The 12,837-nt window shown below is 60.3% G+C and overlaps 4 protein-coding genes across 4 annotated transcripts; 1 reads left to right on the top strand and 3 right to left on the bottom strand.

Annotated features, from left to right (window-relative positions):
- Positions 1-10: 10 nt before the first annotated feature.
- On the top strand, positions 11-1,095 carry PHO88_0 (SRP-independent targeting protein 3). The gene is made up of 5 exons (XM_062776202.1): positions 11-132; positions 241-350; positions 462-512; positions 567-788; positions 849-1,095. Exons 1-5 carry the CDS (start codon positions 81-83, stop codon positions 1,050-1,052), a joined length of 639 nt encoding a protein of 212 aa, XP_062632186.1. The 5' UTR covers positions 11-80; the 3' UTR covers positions 1,053-1,095.
- A 202-nt stretch (positions 1,096-1,297) lies between these two features.
- LAC12_15 (Lactose permease) lies at positions 1,298-3,485 on the bottom strand. Its single transcript, XM_062776201.1, has 4 exons — positions 3,169-3,485; positions 3,045-3,118; positions 2,948-3,010; positions 1,298-2,893 (listed from the first exon to the last, which is right to left on the bottom strand). Exons 1-4 carry the CDS (start codon positions 3,286-3,288, stop codon positions 1,465-1,467), a joined length of 1,686 nt encoding a protein of 561 aa, XP_062632185.1. The 5' UTR covers positions 3,289-3,485; the 3' UTR covers positions 1,298-1,464.
- A 2,995-nt stretch (positions 3,486-6,480) lies between these two features.
- LOC62_07G009646 (uncharacterized protein) lies at positions 6,481-9,092 on the bottom strand. The gene is made up of 7 exons (XM_062776200.1): positions 8,887-9,092; positions 8,752-8,828; positions 8,321-8,710; positions 7,715-8,274; positions 7,333-7,583; positions 6,868-7,256; positions 6,481-6,827 (listed from the first exon to the last, which is right to left on the bottom strand). The coding sequence occupies exons 1-7, from the start codon at positions 9,000-9,002 to the stop codon at positions 6,673-6,675; spliced, it is 1,938 nt and encodes a 645-aa protein (XP_062632184.1). The 5' UTR covers positions 9,003-9,092; the 3' UTR covers positions 6,481-6,672.
- A 162-nt stretch (positions 9,093-9,254) lies between these two features.
- On the bottom strand, positions 9,255-12,053 carry Abcd2_1 (ATP-binding cassette sub-family D member 2). The gene is made up of 10 exons (XM_062776199.1): positions 11,552-12,053; positions 11,332-11,475; positions 11,160-11,295; positions 11,040-11,122; positions 10,920-11,005; positions 10,466-10,872; positions 10,304-10,430; positions 9,703-10,266; positions 9,565-9,661; positions 9,255-9,517 (listed from the first exon to the last, which is right to left on the bottom strand). Exons 1-10 carry the CDS (start codon positions 11,965-11,967, stop codon positions 9,337-9,339), a joined length of 2,241 nt encoding a protein of 746 aa, XP_062632183.1. The 5' UTR covers positions 11,968-12,053; the 3' UTR covers positions 9,255-9,336.
- Positions 12,054-12,837: the final 784 nt, after the last annotated feature.

Below are 12,837 nucleotides of genomic sequence, written 5' to 3'. Positions count from 1 at the left end.
CTGCCTGCAGCATTCTTGACGCGGTCGACATTGTTCTTATTGCCCATTTACCTCCTCCTCCCCCCTCGCCACAAATAACAATGGCCAACGACCTCTTCGTCACTGCGGCGGCCACCGTCGGCGCCATGGCCGGTGAGTGGGGCGTGGCACTGGTTGGCTTGGCCCAACGAACCCCGCCAGCCAGCCCAAACAACCACCTCGGTGACGCCGACCCCCGCTGACCACCACCCCGCACACCAGTCGGCCGCACCCTCCCCAAGGGCGACCCCAAGACCGACTACTACATCAAGGTCGGGTACCTCGCGTCGCAGGTGGCCTCGCTGGCGCTGTACGGCATCATCGTGCTCAAGGTGGGTGGGCTTGGGGTTGGGGTCGCGTGCGCGCGGCAGCACGTCGGCGCGTCCGCGTCCGCGTCGCCGCCCATGTGCCGAGGCACCGCAGCCTACTCACACACACCGCAGATCAAGAAGCAGAACGACAAGACGGTCGTCAAGATCATCAAGCCCAAGCCGGTGCGCCGAGTGCCGACTGCCTGGCCTCGGCCATAGCTAACTGACTGCCTGCAGAAGCCCGCCCCTGGCACCGCCGCCGCTGAGAAGAACGGCACCGTGACCAACGAGAAGGACGAGACGCTCAAGGACGCGGCCGACACGTCCGACGTCGAGGTCACGACGACGACGGCGCGCGACTACGACCTGCAGGCCGTCAAGGGCGAGGTGCGCAGCACGCTCGTCTCGGCCGCGCTCTACCTCGGCGTGCTGTACCTGTACCTTGGGTTCAACAGGCCTGTGAGTGGGCGGGGACCTTGTCGATAAGGACGCGCGGCGCTAACACGCTCCCGCGCACAGCTCTTCACCCAGACGATCAAGACGATCGCGTACATGCTCCTCCAGAGCAAGCAGGCGCGCATCCACCTCTGGGGCGAGAAGCCCGTCGGCGACCTCGCCCGCCCCTTCAAGGACGGCCGCAAGGCCGCCCTCGCAAAGCTCAAGGCTGCCATCTTTGGCGGTGCCAAGCCCGTCAAGAAGGCCGGCGAGAAGAAGAGCGAGTAGGGTGTGTGTCGGGGATGAACAGTTTGTTGTGAGGCAAGAAAGAGGGCTGGGGTGGATGCAGGCCGGCGACGGGTGACGGGCGACTGACTGCTGACGTGGTGCAACTGACGTTCAAGCCACGCGCGGCTGCGGGGCTACATACTGCGTGCCAAGCGTAGTTGGAGGTCAAGTATGACCAGGAGTCGTGCTGGTTACTGCGTGACACGATTCGTTTGACCACGCCCTGCTCCGGCCCACACGCCCAGTGACAGAAATGTAGAGTGACATATGCCCATCGACAGACTGGTATGATAACAACTACTGACTAAAGCCGCTGTAGGCTTGACCCTTATAACTACTACTAGCTTGATCTTCTCTCTTCCCTCCTGCTCCCTGCCACTCCCCGCTCCCCCAAACAGCTCATCACCACCGCTTACGACGAGTCCTCGACGTGGTCGCGCTTCTTCTCCGAGCCGTGCTCGTGGAACGACTCCGAGTCGATGGCGTTGTTCTCGTAGGGGTTCTTCTGGAAGCCGTAGCGACCAGGTCCCTCGAACAGGGCGGCAATCTCCTCGAGAGGGAGAGGTCCGTTGGGGCCACGAGTCTCGATGACGAAGAGGTAGCAGTAGAAGACCTGGAAGGCGAGGAAGACGCAGAACACAATGTAGTACTTCCAGTGGATGGCGTCGAGCGCAATGGGGTTGACGTATTGGTTGAAGGTGAGCGAGGCCGAGACGGCGAACTGGAAGAGCATGAGAGCCTTGGAACGGAAACGGTAGGGCGTGATCTCGACCGTGTAGCTGACGACAAGGGGAGTCATGGCAATGTCGTAGAATCCGTAGAAGAGGAAGATGAAGGCAATGACGGCGTTACCGGCAGCCTTGTTGCCGTTGAGTGCGACACAGTTGCTGGAGAAGTTGTTGGGGTTCTCGGCGATACACTCTGGGGCGAACTGGGTCGACGACTTGGCGTACGTGGCCGAGCAGATCGTCCAGCAGATGAAGCTGACACACATGCCAGCGGTCGAGGTAAGGAAGAGGAAGCGACGGCCGACGCGGTCGACAAACGAGGCACCAAGGAGAGCAAGGACCCAGTTGTAGATCTGAAGGATACCGTTGATAAGCGTCTGGTGGCCGGCCGAGGTGATTCCGATACCCTTGAGAATGAGGGTGAGGTAGTACGAGACAAGACCGTTACCGGCCCACTGGCAGAAGAAGGCGAGGGCAATGATGATGCGGAGACGACGGAGGTTGCCCTTGTCGGTGAACATGGCCTTCCATCCCGACGACGACTTGTTCTCGCGGTCCTCGCGGATACGCTCCTTGATCTCGTTCATCTCAAAGTCGAGGAGCGGGTCGTCGTAGTTGTTGTCGCAGTGGTACTTGGCAATCACGTCGCGAGCCCTGTCCTCCTTGCCGTGGTCGACCAGCCAGCGGGGCGACTCGGGGACAAACCAGATGAGGAAGACCTGGAAGATGGAAGGCAAGCCCTGGAGGATAGAGGGAATGCGCCAGCCCCAGTTGTTGTTCATGCGGAAGGTGCCGTACGTGGTCCAGGCGGCGACAATGGAGCCGAGGTACCACATCGAGTTGTAGAGCGAGGTGGCCGGGCCACGGTGGGTGGGGAAGGCGATCTCGGTGATCAGCACGGGGGCGGCAACCGAGGCGAACGAGAGACCGAAACCGATAAGACCACGGGCGGCAATGAACATGCCAGTGTTGGTCGCGGCCGACTGGAGGGCAGTGGCGCCGAGCATGATAACACAGCCGAGGAAGATGCAGAAACGACGGCCAAAGTAGTCGGAGACGTAGGGAGCGAAGGGGAGACCGACCAGACCACCAATGTTCTGGATAGCGTTGAAACTTTGGTGATGTTAGTTGGGTCATCTGTCAAGAGGATCGCCGCAGCCTACTTACACGCCGAACAGAGTAGGCTTGTTCTCGGGGTTGTCAAAGTACGTCTTCCAGGTGTCGAGGGCCCTGTGGTGTGTGAGCAGGTGCGGGGGAAGCAGACATATCTACGTACTGGAGACCGTTCATCATCGAACCGTCGTAACCGTTGGTCATGGACGTGATGAGGAGGAGGACCTGGAGGGGGGTGTCAGCCGATGTTGTCGCCGCCGCCATGCCCAACTCACAATGCAAGCAGTGAGCTTCTTGTAGTGACCCTTGTAGAAGCGGGTGTCGCGTCCACCGAGGACGGCAGCGAGCGCGCTCGTGTCGCCCTGTGGGCCGCTGACGGCTGGACCGGCGCCCATGATATTTGTGTTCGGGGGGGTTGGGAGATGGAGGTGTGATCGGGTTGCCGAGGGGGGGGTGGGATGTGCTTGGCGCGTGAGCTGCTAGAGGGTTGTGCTCTAGAGTGGTCGTGTGTTCGCGTTGCTTTGCTTGGGGGGGCTTTGTCTACATGACCGATCGGGGCATGGTACTTGTACTTGTTTGGCCAAGGTGGGCGAAGGTGGGAGGATGGCAAAGGACGACCCGGGCTCGCGAGGAGAAAACGGCGCGCGATGCTGCCTGCCTGCTGCTGCATGGCCCCGGACGCTGCGTGGTGGCGCTCCAACGTGAGCCACCGCTGGTGACCCCGCCCGCAGCCCGACCGGTGCGCCCGCTACAGTACAGCGCGGCTGCACCAAAGCAGCAGCACCGCCGGGAAATCTGCGGCTGCAGCGGCGCCGTTCGAGCGCACTTTGAACAAGCAAAGCCCTGAGACGTCGCTGGCTTGCTGCTGGCGGTATGCATACAGTAGAGCAAGCTCACCGCCGCTGCCGCCGCCGCAGATGGACGGCGGGCTGCAGAGCCCACCCAGCACCCAGCAGTACCTGCCGCACAGTTGTCCGCACGACGGCCGCATCTCGACCCAACGGCCACCTGGCTGGCCCTGGTCGCCCGCTCCCATGTTCCGCAATTCTGCATACACGACTCGTCTGCCAGACGCGCAGAGTACGCGCAAAGCATGCATGCCAATGCTGCTGCCGCACCCGGCGCAGTCATGCCAAAAGGCAAAAACCGGTCCCCCACATCGATTTCGGACCAAAAAAGTGGGCCTCGGCGCAAGGCGCTTCCGAGGCACCGAGCTCGCACCGGGCTGCCCTCTTCTGGCAGGCGGATGGTGGTATGCATAGGCGTCTGCTCGCTACTGCTCGACGCGCTTCTGGCTCGCGGTTGGGCGCGTACCATGTTCGGAGTGACTTGGCAGCCGTGCCCCGATGCATGTCCGGTTTTCCACGGCATCGGCGGTTTCTCTCGGTTGTGCTGCTTGGCTTGGGTCCCGGTCAAGCCCGGCACAGGAGGCGGCAATGGCGCCCATGTGCGTGTGTGCGTGCAGTCAGCTGAGAACGTGGCGCCGAGGCAGCTGCAGCTCATTGCAAGACGACGACCACTTCCCCAACTGGGCCGCGCGACCTCTCCGCTGCAGAGCACAACACGCTAAGATTAGCTCTAGCGCCAGAGAGCTGGGGCACCTGTGGCCCCCACTGCCGCGGCACCAGCAGCAGCACGCGCACCGTGACGACCACGGAAGGTCAACTGCGGTGCGGGCACGCTAGCTTGTGAGAAAACGGTAACAGTGGCCGCAGGGCGACCAACAGCAGCAGCTGCTGCTGCTGTTGCAGACTCTGACGTGCCGACCTCCGCACCGCACAGTCAGGAGCGATCGGCAGAGACAGCGGCAGAGCCGTAAACGGCACGCGGCGTCGGCCGGCTCGTCTGGCTCGGTGAGCTGATGGGTGCGCAAGGCCGCACTTGATCCCCCGCACGTTCTCTCCCCTCACTTAAGATTCGAGCGGGCGCGTTGGCATCATCGGACATTGCCAGCAGGAGCGAACAGGACAGCGGTTTGCGGGCGGAAGGGTGAGCGAACAGGTCGCCGCCGGAGCAACTGTGCGGAGCTGATAAGGGGCCTGCACGTGGCTTGTACCCGTGGTCCGGTTAGCGCTGTCCGCACATCTGGCAGACGTGCAACAACGTCGGGAAGCATGATGCAGCGAATTTGGTTTTTGCGGAGCGGCGCATGTTCGCGAGCGGAGGACTGCTGGCTGGTGGGGGGCCGACGTGCGGCGCACACGTCGAGGAGCGAGGCGAGGGCGCGTGGGGGGGTTTGGTCGGATGGGGCCGCCACACTCGCGAGGGGGAGGTTGGGTTCGTTGGCGAGTGGTTGGCCAAAGTCGTGCGAGCGTCGGGGGGTGACTGTACACCTTTTTTTCCAGTCTGATGCTCCGACAACCTCCAAGCAAGTGAGCAAGAGAGAAAGAGAGCAAGTGAGCAAGTCCCCACGCCCATCGTCTAGCCAAGTCTGCCAACGTCGATATCCGCCACCGAGGAAGTTCGTCTGATCACCCCGCAGCCGAGCCTTGGCACGCAGTATCGTCGCCACCGCGTCCCCCGAACGCGGTGTCACGGCGCCTTGAACACGGTATCGCTATTCATCAGGAAGTACGGCGGTGTCGCGCAGATCTGGCGTCGCGGGGAGGGCGTCTTGGCGCCGTCGATATCGTGTATCTCTACTATCAGCCGCAGCGGATCGGCGCACCTCCGACTTGGATGGCTGATACACCCACGGGGGCGGGGAGTTATCAGGCGGCGGCACGTGCGCGGGGCAGACGGCAAGACGCTCGTCCGAGGCTTTGGGGGGCTGCCGTGGTTCTGCGGTATCGAGGCAGCCCAGCTGCGGCGCGGCGTCGTCGCTGGGAGTGTCGCTGGCTCCGTGGGGCCAGATACGGAGCCGCACAGACTGACCGGTGGCGCCGCTCGCCTTATCTACTGACATCACGTCGCTCACGTACGCTGTGGAGGTAACGACAGGCAGGAAGGGGGACAGGATCGGCGGCGTGACTGATTGCTCGCTTGCTGACGCAGTCGAGACGAGGGGACACCTGGTGTCTGAGCACTCATGCGCACTCCTACTCTAACTGACAGAGCCAAATTTCGAACCCAGAAGCCCCAGCGTGTTGAAACGATGGTCAACTGCACGGCCTCGTCTTTCCCGCCTCTAGGGCCAGTGCTCCTCCCACCACCATCGCATCAGCGCAGTCGTGGCGATCACGGAACAGCAGTAGTACTGCTACTCCCTCTGGTCGCGGCGGCGGGAGTTCGAGTCCGTTCGCTGAATCCGGACCTGTCCCAGGAGGAAGGGGATTGGCGGCCGGGGTCTGGGAGCGGGGGAGAGTCTCTTTTGTGCCGTGTGGGTGTGGGTGGGTGTGGGTGCGACAGTGTGTGTTTTGGGTGGGGCTGTGTGTGGGCGTGGTGCGGGGCCACAGCTCCCTCTGGTCCGCTCGCGTCGGGTACGCGCCTTCACTTCTCCACCTCCCAAGGATCCCGGGCTCTTGGGTGACAGCTGATGGACGGCTGCGGCACATTGTCAAGTGCAGACCGTGGTGTCGGAGCTGTTTATCTGGCCGTGGATTGCCACACGACACGGTGCGCGACCGCCACAACTCCAAATACTGCGCTGTCGAACGTCTGATATCTCACATGCCACATATCTACATAGTGCGGGGCGATGGGCCGCTCTGCTACTCTCTCGCGCACAATACCTACTCGTGCCTATGCTAGTCGCCTCTCGTCATGGTGTCTCATAGATCTCTGGGGCGGTTCGACCTGCGGAACTGTCGCCTTCGAAGGACGCCCCACTGCTACCCAGCCTAAGCGCTGCCGTTGCCAGCTCCGTTGCGTGGTGTGGACGGGGCCTCGACAGGCTGCGGGAAGCCTAGTTTGTCGCGGAGAAGACTGGCATAGTTCTGTTGCACCTTCTTCTCCACTGAGATGGTGGCGGTCTTGACAATGGTGTACAGATCCTCTGCAAACGTCAGCCACTGAAGTGCAACCATGTCACCCACCCTTCCATTCGCAGAGAGGCATCTGCTTCACATTGGGGTGCACGCCGGCAATGGCCTGCACCGCGTCCCCAGCTGGGATAAGACTGCCGCGCTGACTGGCAGGCATCTTGGGAGAGCAGAACCAGCCGACCTCGTTCTCGAACAGGTCTGGGTAGCATCGTCCTGCGACGTCGAAGAGGTCGATGTTGATCTCAAACTCGGGGCCGTTGATTCTCTTGTAGCAGTGTCCAGCTGGTGCGTGGACCTGAGGAGCGTCGGCCACTTCTCCCTCGCTCAGCGAGGTCTTCGGGATCAACTCGAACAGGTCACCGTAGACAAGACAACGCCATCTGTCGTGACCCGAGCCTTCCTCGTTGTTCGGGTCGTCCCAGGGCTCCAATGTGATTAAGCTGGGTAGTATGAGTATGGATCCCAGTGGGCTGTCCAGCCGATCATCGCCACGCCCCGCGAAGCCGCTCCACTCACCGAATCTGCATGAACACAGCATTCTCCATCGCACCCGCCTTTGGTGGCGTCAAGTTGTCGGTGGGAATCTCGGTTCGATGCAAGCGGAGCCTGACCATATCCTCGAGCCAGATTCGCTCGCCCTGGTACCAAACGCCCTGGAACAATGTCTTATGCCCGCTGGCGATGGCAGTGTGGTCCTCAGCGCTTAGTCTTCCGTCGCCCGGGACGACTTCGATCTTGTCCGTCTGGGCCCAATAGCTCGCGGTAGTCTGTTGTCGTCAGCCAACGCAGTACTGGGGTGAAATAAGAAGGTGATGGGGTTGTCCGAGCGACCGAAGTGGACACACGACCAGACTGAGCCCAACATCCAACCAGCGGTCCCCCTCCCGATAACACTCACCTCTCCCATCTCGAGGGCCGGTACCGCACGAATCACCACCCCATCCCACGTCTTGGGCATGTCGCTGAACGGGATCCGCTCTCCAAAGCGGCTCTGCCATCGCGCCGTCAGAGCGTTACCCTGGAGGTCCTGGGCCTTGGGAGGGTCGGAGGTCGCCTCGGTGTTGATGGCCTCGGCAAGCACACGCTCGTACTCTTTCTCCCGAGCCTTTTGTCCCTCAACGCCGCCAAATAGCTCCGCACCAGCTGCCCATGGTAGCAGGGCCCGTGTCGGACGCTTCACTTCCGACCCCTTCTTGAACCAGCCCAGTGGGCGGATGGTGTGGATGAATTGCTTCTTCTTCTGGGGCTGCTGCAATGACTCTGGAACTTTCCCGCCAAACATTGACCAAGCAGTTGCCGAAGACGCAGGGGCGCTGGTCTGATCAGCACTGGCGTTGTTGACGGTCGTCTCCTTGACCGAAGCGATCAGACCGGGCCAGTGAGTGATGGCAGAGTTGCCGCTGTTCGGTGGTGGCTGGACAGGGTTTTCCAGCTTGAAGAACACGAGCTCGCCCCGGCCTGTGGTCTCAGTATCGCTGATGACGCAACACACATGTCCACTCACGATAACGCCTTTGAGAGCGATAGTCGATGGCACGCTCTACAGTCACAGTGTCGTACATCTCGTCTGGCTCTTCTGGCTTGGACTTCTTGTTCGAGTCCTGCTGTTTGCTGCCCGCCGGGCGCTTCTGCGTTGACGATGGCTGCTGGCTTGGGGCTTCCTTGCCGTTACCATACTTGCAGCTACACGTCTCTGCGTGAGAATCAAAAGGCAAGTTGGTGTTCTGAAGCCATTCGACGTGGGGAATAAACTCGTTGACCGAGCGGAACTTGGAGCCACCGATGCGCGTCGAGCCGTACAGGTAGTAGTCGTCGCGGATGGTGGTGTCCTTTTGGATCTTGTGATGGACGAATAACGCGTAGCCGTCTGGAAACTCGACCATTCGTGGGTCCTCTGCATGATGTCAGGACGGCGGTCACAACAATCCCACTCACTCAGGCCATGGAGGTCGAGCTTCTTGGCTAGGTGTTGGCCCACCTTTTCCATGAACGACTTGTAGCGCATGTTCTCGCTAGTGAGGCGTTAGCAAGTTTGTATGGTCTGCTCTGCGTCGCGCCGACTCGACTCACGGGCCAACTTTCTCATCCCAGCCGTCCGGATGACCCGCAGGACGCTGGTCCGGCCAAGTGCTCTTGCTACCGTCGGAGCGCGCCCAAACCAGCTTGGGATGAACTGGCGAGGGCATGATGCACTGGTGGGGTGACGGTGTCCAATGCAGTGATGAGAATGAGTATGATTTGTTGCTGGAAACTAGAGTGAGAATGGAAAACAAAGTCTGTTTTGACAATGTCGCTGCTCAAAGATGACGGACGCGGATTGTGATTGTGGGATGGACGGGATTCCAGGAACTTGCTTGGCTTCAGTCACGCGTCGACCTAATCCAAGACATTACAAAAAATGCTTCCGCAAATCGTCCAAAGGACATTCATCCCACCCTCGCTCCTCGACCTCGTACACTGTTCCGTTCCTGTACATATCTAAGCTACAAGTAATAGACAAGGTATGAAGAGGGAGGCAGATCATGCCTGAGCAATAACGATTGGCCCAACGTTCCCCGCAATGAGTGCCGCCTCTCGGTGAGCCTTGATGCTGCGAAGCTCCTCGAGGCGGGCCTTGAGGCGTGGCACCTCGAGCAAACGGTGCTCGAGCTCCTGCTTCTCGTCCTGAAGGGCGAGGCGCTTCTCAGCGTCAAGGGTGGTGCTGTGAGGGTCAGAAATGCCCGCAACTCAACTCCCGAGGTTACTCACAAGACGTAGCCACCTTGTCCATCGTACTGCAAGACCATTTTGTGGTACTTCCACAGCGATGGGCGATGCGAGACGGTCATGACGGTGATACCGAGGTCTGAAGACGTTAGCTGATTCTCCAACGCCAAAACAGCTTACCCATGGCATGCGTGTACATTGCTCTTTCGACGTCGAGGCCAACAGCGCTAGTGCACTCGTCCAGAATGGCGTACTTTGGCTTGTGGTAGAAGAGACGAGCCATGGCGATACGCTGCTTGTCGCCACCAGAAAGGGCATCGCGCCACTCGCGAACGCTGTCCCAACCGCCTTCCCGCTCGACAATGTGGCCCATCTCGACAATGTCGAGCATTGCCTTGAGCTCGTCGTCGGTCACGCCCTTGGCTTTCATGGCCTTGTGGTCGTCTGGGTAGATGATCTGGTCGCGCAATGTGCCAGTGCAGAGGTAAGGCCTCTGAGGAATGTAACAGAAATCCTGCTCAGGGGGCTTGTAGACTGTTCCTCCGTAGACGGGCCAGAGGCCACCGAGGATACGGAACATGGAGCTCTTTCCACATCCGTTCGGGCCGATGACGAGCAGGTGCTGTCCGGGCTCGACGTGGAACGACATGGACTTGATGAGCACGTCGCCGTTGGGGGAAATGAGCGGGACCTCGTCGAATCGGATGTCCTCCGACTCGATGATCTTTCCGCGGCTCTGCAGCACTGCCATGTCAGCCGATTTATACTGTGTGCCACTCACTCTTCTTGTTGTCCTCGACATTGGCGCTGCTGACAAGCTTCTTCTGGTACTTGCCGTGCTTGACATCGTCCATGGTGTCAAACAGGTCGGAGACACGGGCAGTGTAGCCAGCGAGTTCGGCGAGTTCCTGCGAGGTTAGATTGCCCCGATATCTTAACCTACCTTGTAGCTGTACATAACTCGTCCAAAGGCATCGCTCGAGGAAAGAAGAAGGCGTCGGTTGGTGACGAAGCCTTCTGTGCGGCTTCCGAGATCGCCGCTTCCCATGCCGAGAGCCTCGCCAAAGAAGGTAGGGATGGCGCAGATGACGAGACCGAAGCTTCCCCACGCCCATTTGATGATGCCCTCCTCGAAGATGCCGTGCCAGACGCGCGTCTGGAGGACGCGGTTGGCGTGCTTGACGAGCGCGAAGTATCCACGCTCGATGACGTTCTTTTCGTAGTCTTCGCCGTGATAGAAGGCAATCTCCTCGGCATTCTCGAGCAGACGCGAGTGGGTGAAACGCAGTTCGCCTTCGAGTGTCGCTTCGTGCGCGGCGTACTCGCCGAATGGCGGTGTGATGGCACGCACTGAGTGGTAAGCAGAGGCCTCGCAGCGTTCGTCGACTGTGACTTACACAACTTGGCGCTTGCCTGCACGAGGATGGTGAGGAGGACGAGACCCTCGGCACCGACGTTCCGCGACAGCTGGTAGTTGTACAGGCTGGGGTCAGCGGCGTCCACCAGCTCCCACTCACATGACATCAAGGATCGGCTTTGCAATGTTCGAGTAGATCTCGGCCAGCTTGTTACTGAACTGCTGGATATCGACAGTCATGTACTGGGCGGGTCAGCTTATGGAGGGAGCTGTAACCCACCTGATCAGCATTCTTGATGCGATCGTCTAGGTTCGCGAGCTTGTAGTAGAGCTTCTCCTCGTCGTGCTCGTCTACGCCAGGCTCTGGCCCAGCGGCCTCGGGGTCGAGATAGTTTGTCAATGCGTAGCGCGTCAACCTGGCTGTCAGCACGCGCCGTCACGTCGCCACCTACCGTGTTCGGTACGCGAGGGCCAGTTCGCTCAGCAGGAACTCGAGCATCGAGTTGGTGTACGTCGCTGGCACGGCGACGATGAGCCAGCGCGCGAGATTAGTGAGGAAGAGGCGCGGCTGCGCGGTCACAAGGGAAGAGACGATTCTGTTGATGTCAGCGGGCGTTGCCCGATTACAAGCCATCGGGCTCGTCGCCATCGCACTCGACCCATCGCACTCACCTTCCGTCCAGGTCCGCGACGTAGAGCGACAATCCGGTACGACCGACCAGGAAGACCGAGTGGAGCGCAAGCATGGCAGCCTCGCGGCTCCGAATGCCGGGGATGACGATACGGAGGAGCTTCTTCAGGCGCGCGTGGAAGAGCGGGTCCGAGACGGACATCTTCTTCTTGTTACTACGCTTGCTCTTTCCGCCCTTGCTCTTGCCGCTCCCGCTGCCGAGCTTGTCGGGGTTGACACTTCCCTTGCCGCTGAGGTTGACGACTGCGCTGCCGACGCAGTAGAGCACAAAGCCAGCTGTGAGGAAACGCTGCACGCCCGACCGGTGCTGCAGGTAGACGTTGAGGGCGGCGTGGAGCTTTTCGCGTAGCGCGGCCGTCGTCGCCGCTGTGCGCTTGCCGACCGCGGCGGACGTCATGGTGGTGATGGATGTGGCCGTGTGTTGTGTTGAAGGAGTGTAGGAGAGTGTGATGTGGAAAGAGTGTGGTGCGTGATGTGTTGGGCCGAATCGAAAGAGAGCGAGCGACGACATGGATGGCCGGCTATGACGCCAAGTCTAATGGCCGGGTGGCGGCTGGCGCGTGGCACGCAGGCAGGCAGGCAGTGTGGCGGGCGGCACGATGGATGCAAGGTTGGGACGTCTTGTGCAACTACAGTTGAACCATGATTGGGTCTCTCCAGCATTGTAGAAGCTTTCCATTCTCACTGTTGTACGGCCACTGAGGCCGATCCACTCAAAGGGGAGCAGAGAGAGGATTGAGCAGGCAGTGGTACACATACGATTCCTTCGTTAAGAGCCGCCGTCGATGGCCTCCTTGACGGGCAGCGAGGCCAGCAGTTGCCTACTTGGGGCATTGTCGATCATGGAGGGAGCAGAGAAGATAGAGTCATGTATTAGGTCTCAGAGGAGGATATTTGAAGTGGGTGCACACTGTCGTGTGAGCGAAGACACTTCGAGGTTCCCAGGCCAAGGAACGTTGAGGCCAAACGAGTTTGTGAGCACACTATCAGCATATGTGAAAACTCGAGGTGCGGCTGGGTCACCTCAACCATAGATGGGCAGTATATGGGTGGCATCGATCCATTGTCTGTATGGAGCAGGTTGCAATGTGATAGAGGGAGCGGTGGCACACACCGCTCTCAACTGGGCCATGAGGTCGTCACAGGCGTTAAGGAAATTGCAAGAGACCCGGGCGTGTATTGCACTTGCACTGCTTCCCTCTACCACTCCGAGGCCTCACATTGACCGGGAAGACGCCGTTCTGCATGCATACGTCTTGTGTCATGA

Source organism: Vanrija pseudolonga, chromosome 7, assembly GCF_020906515.1.
Source record: "Vanrija pseudolonga chromosome 7, complete sequence".
Classification (NCBI taxonomy): Eukaryota; Fungi; Basidiomycota; class Tremellomycetes; order Trichosporonales; family Trichosporonaceae; genus Vanrija; species Vanrija pseudolonga.
Note: the sequence above shows the minus strand (reverse complement) of the source record. Positions and strands in the feature narration are given on the sequence as shown.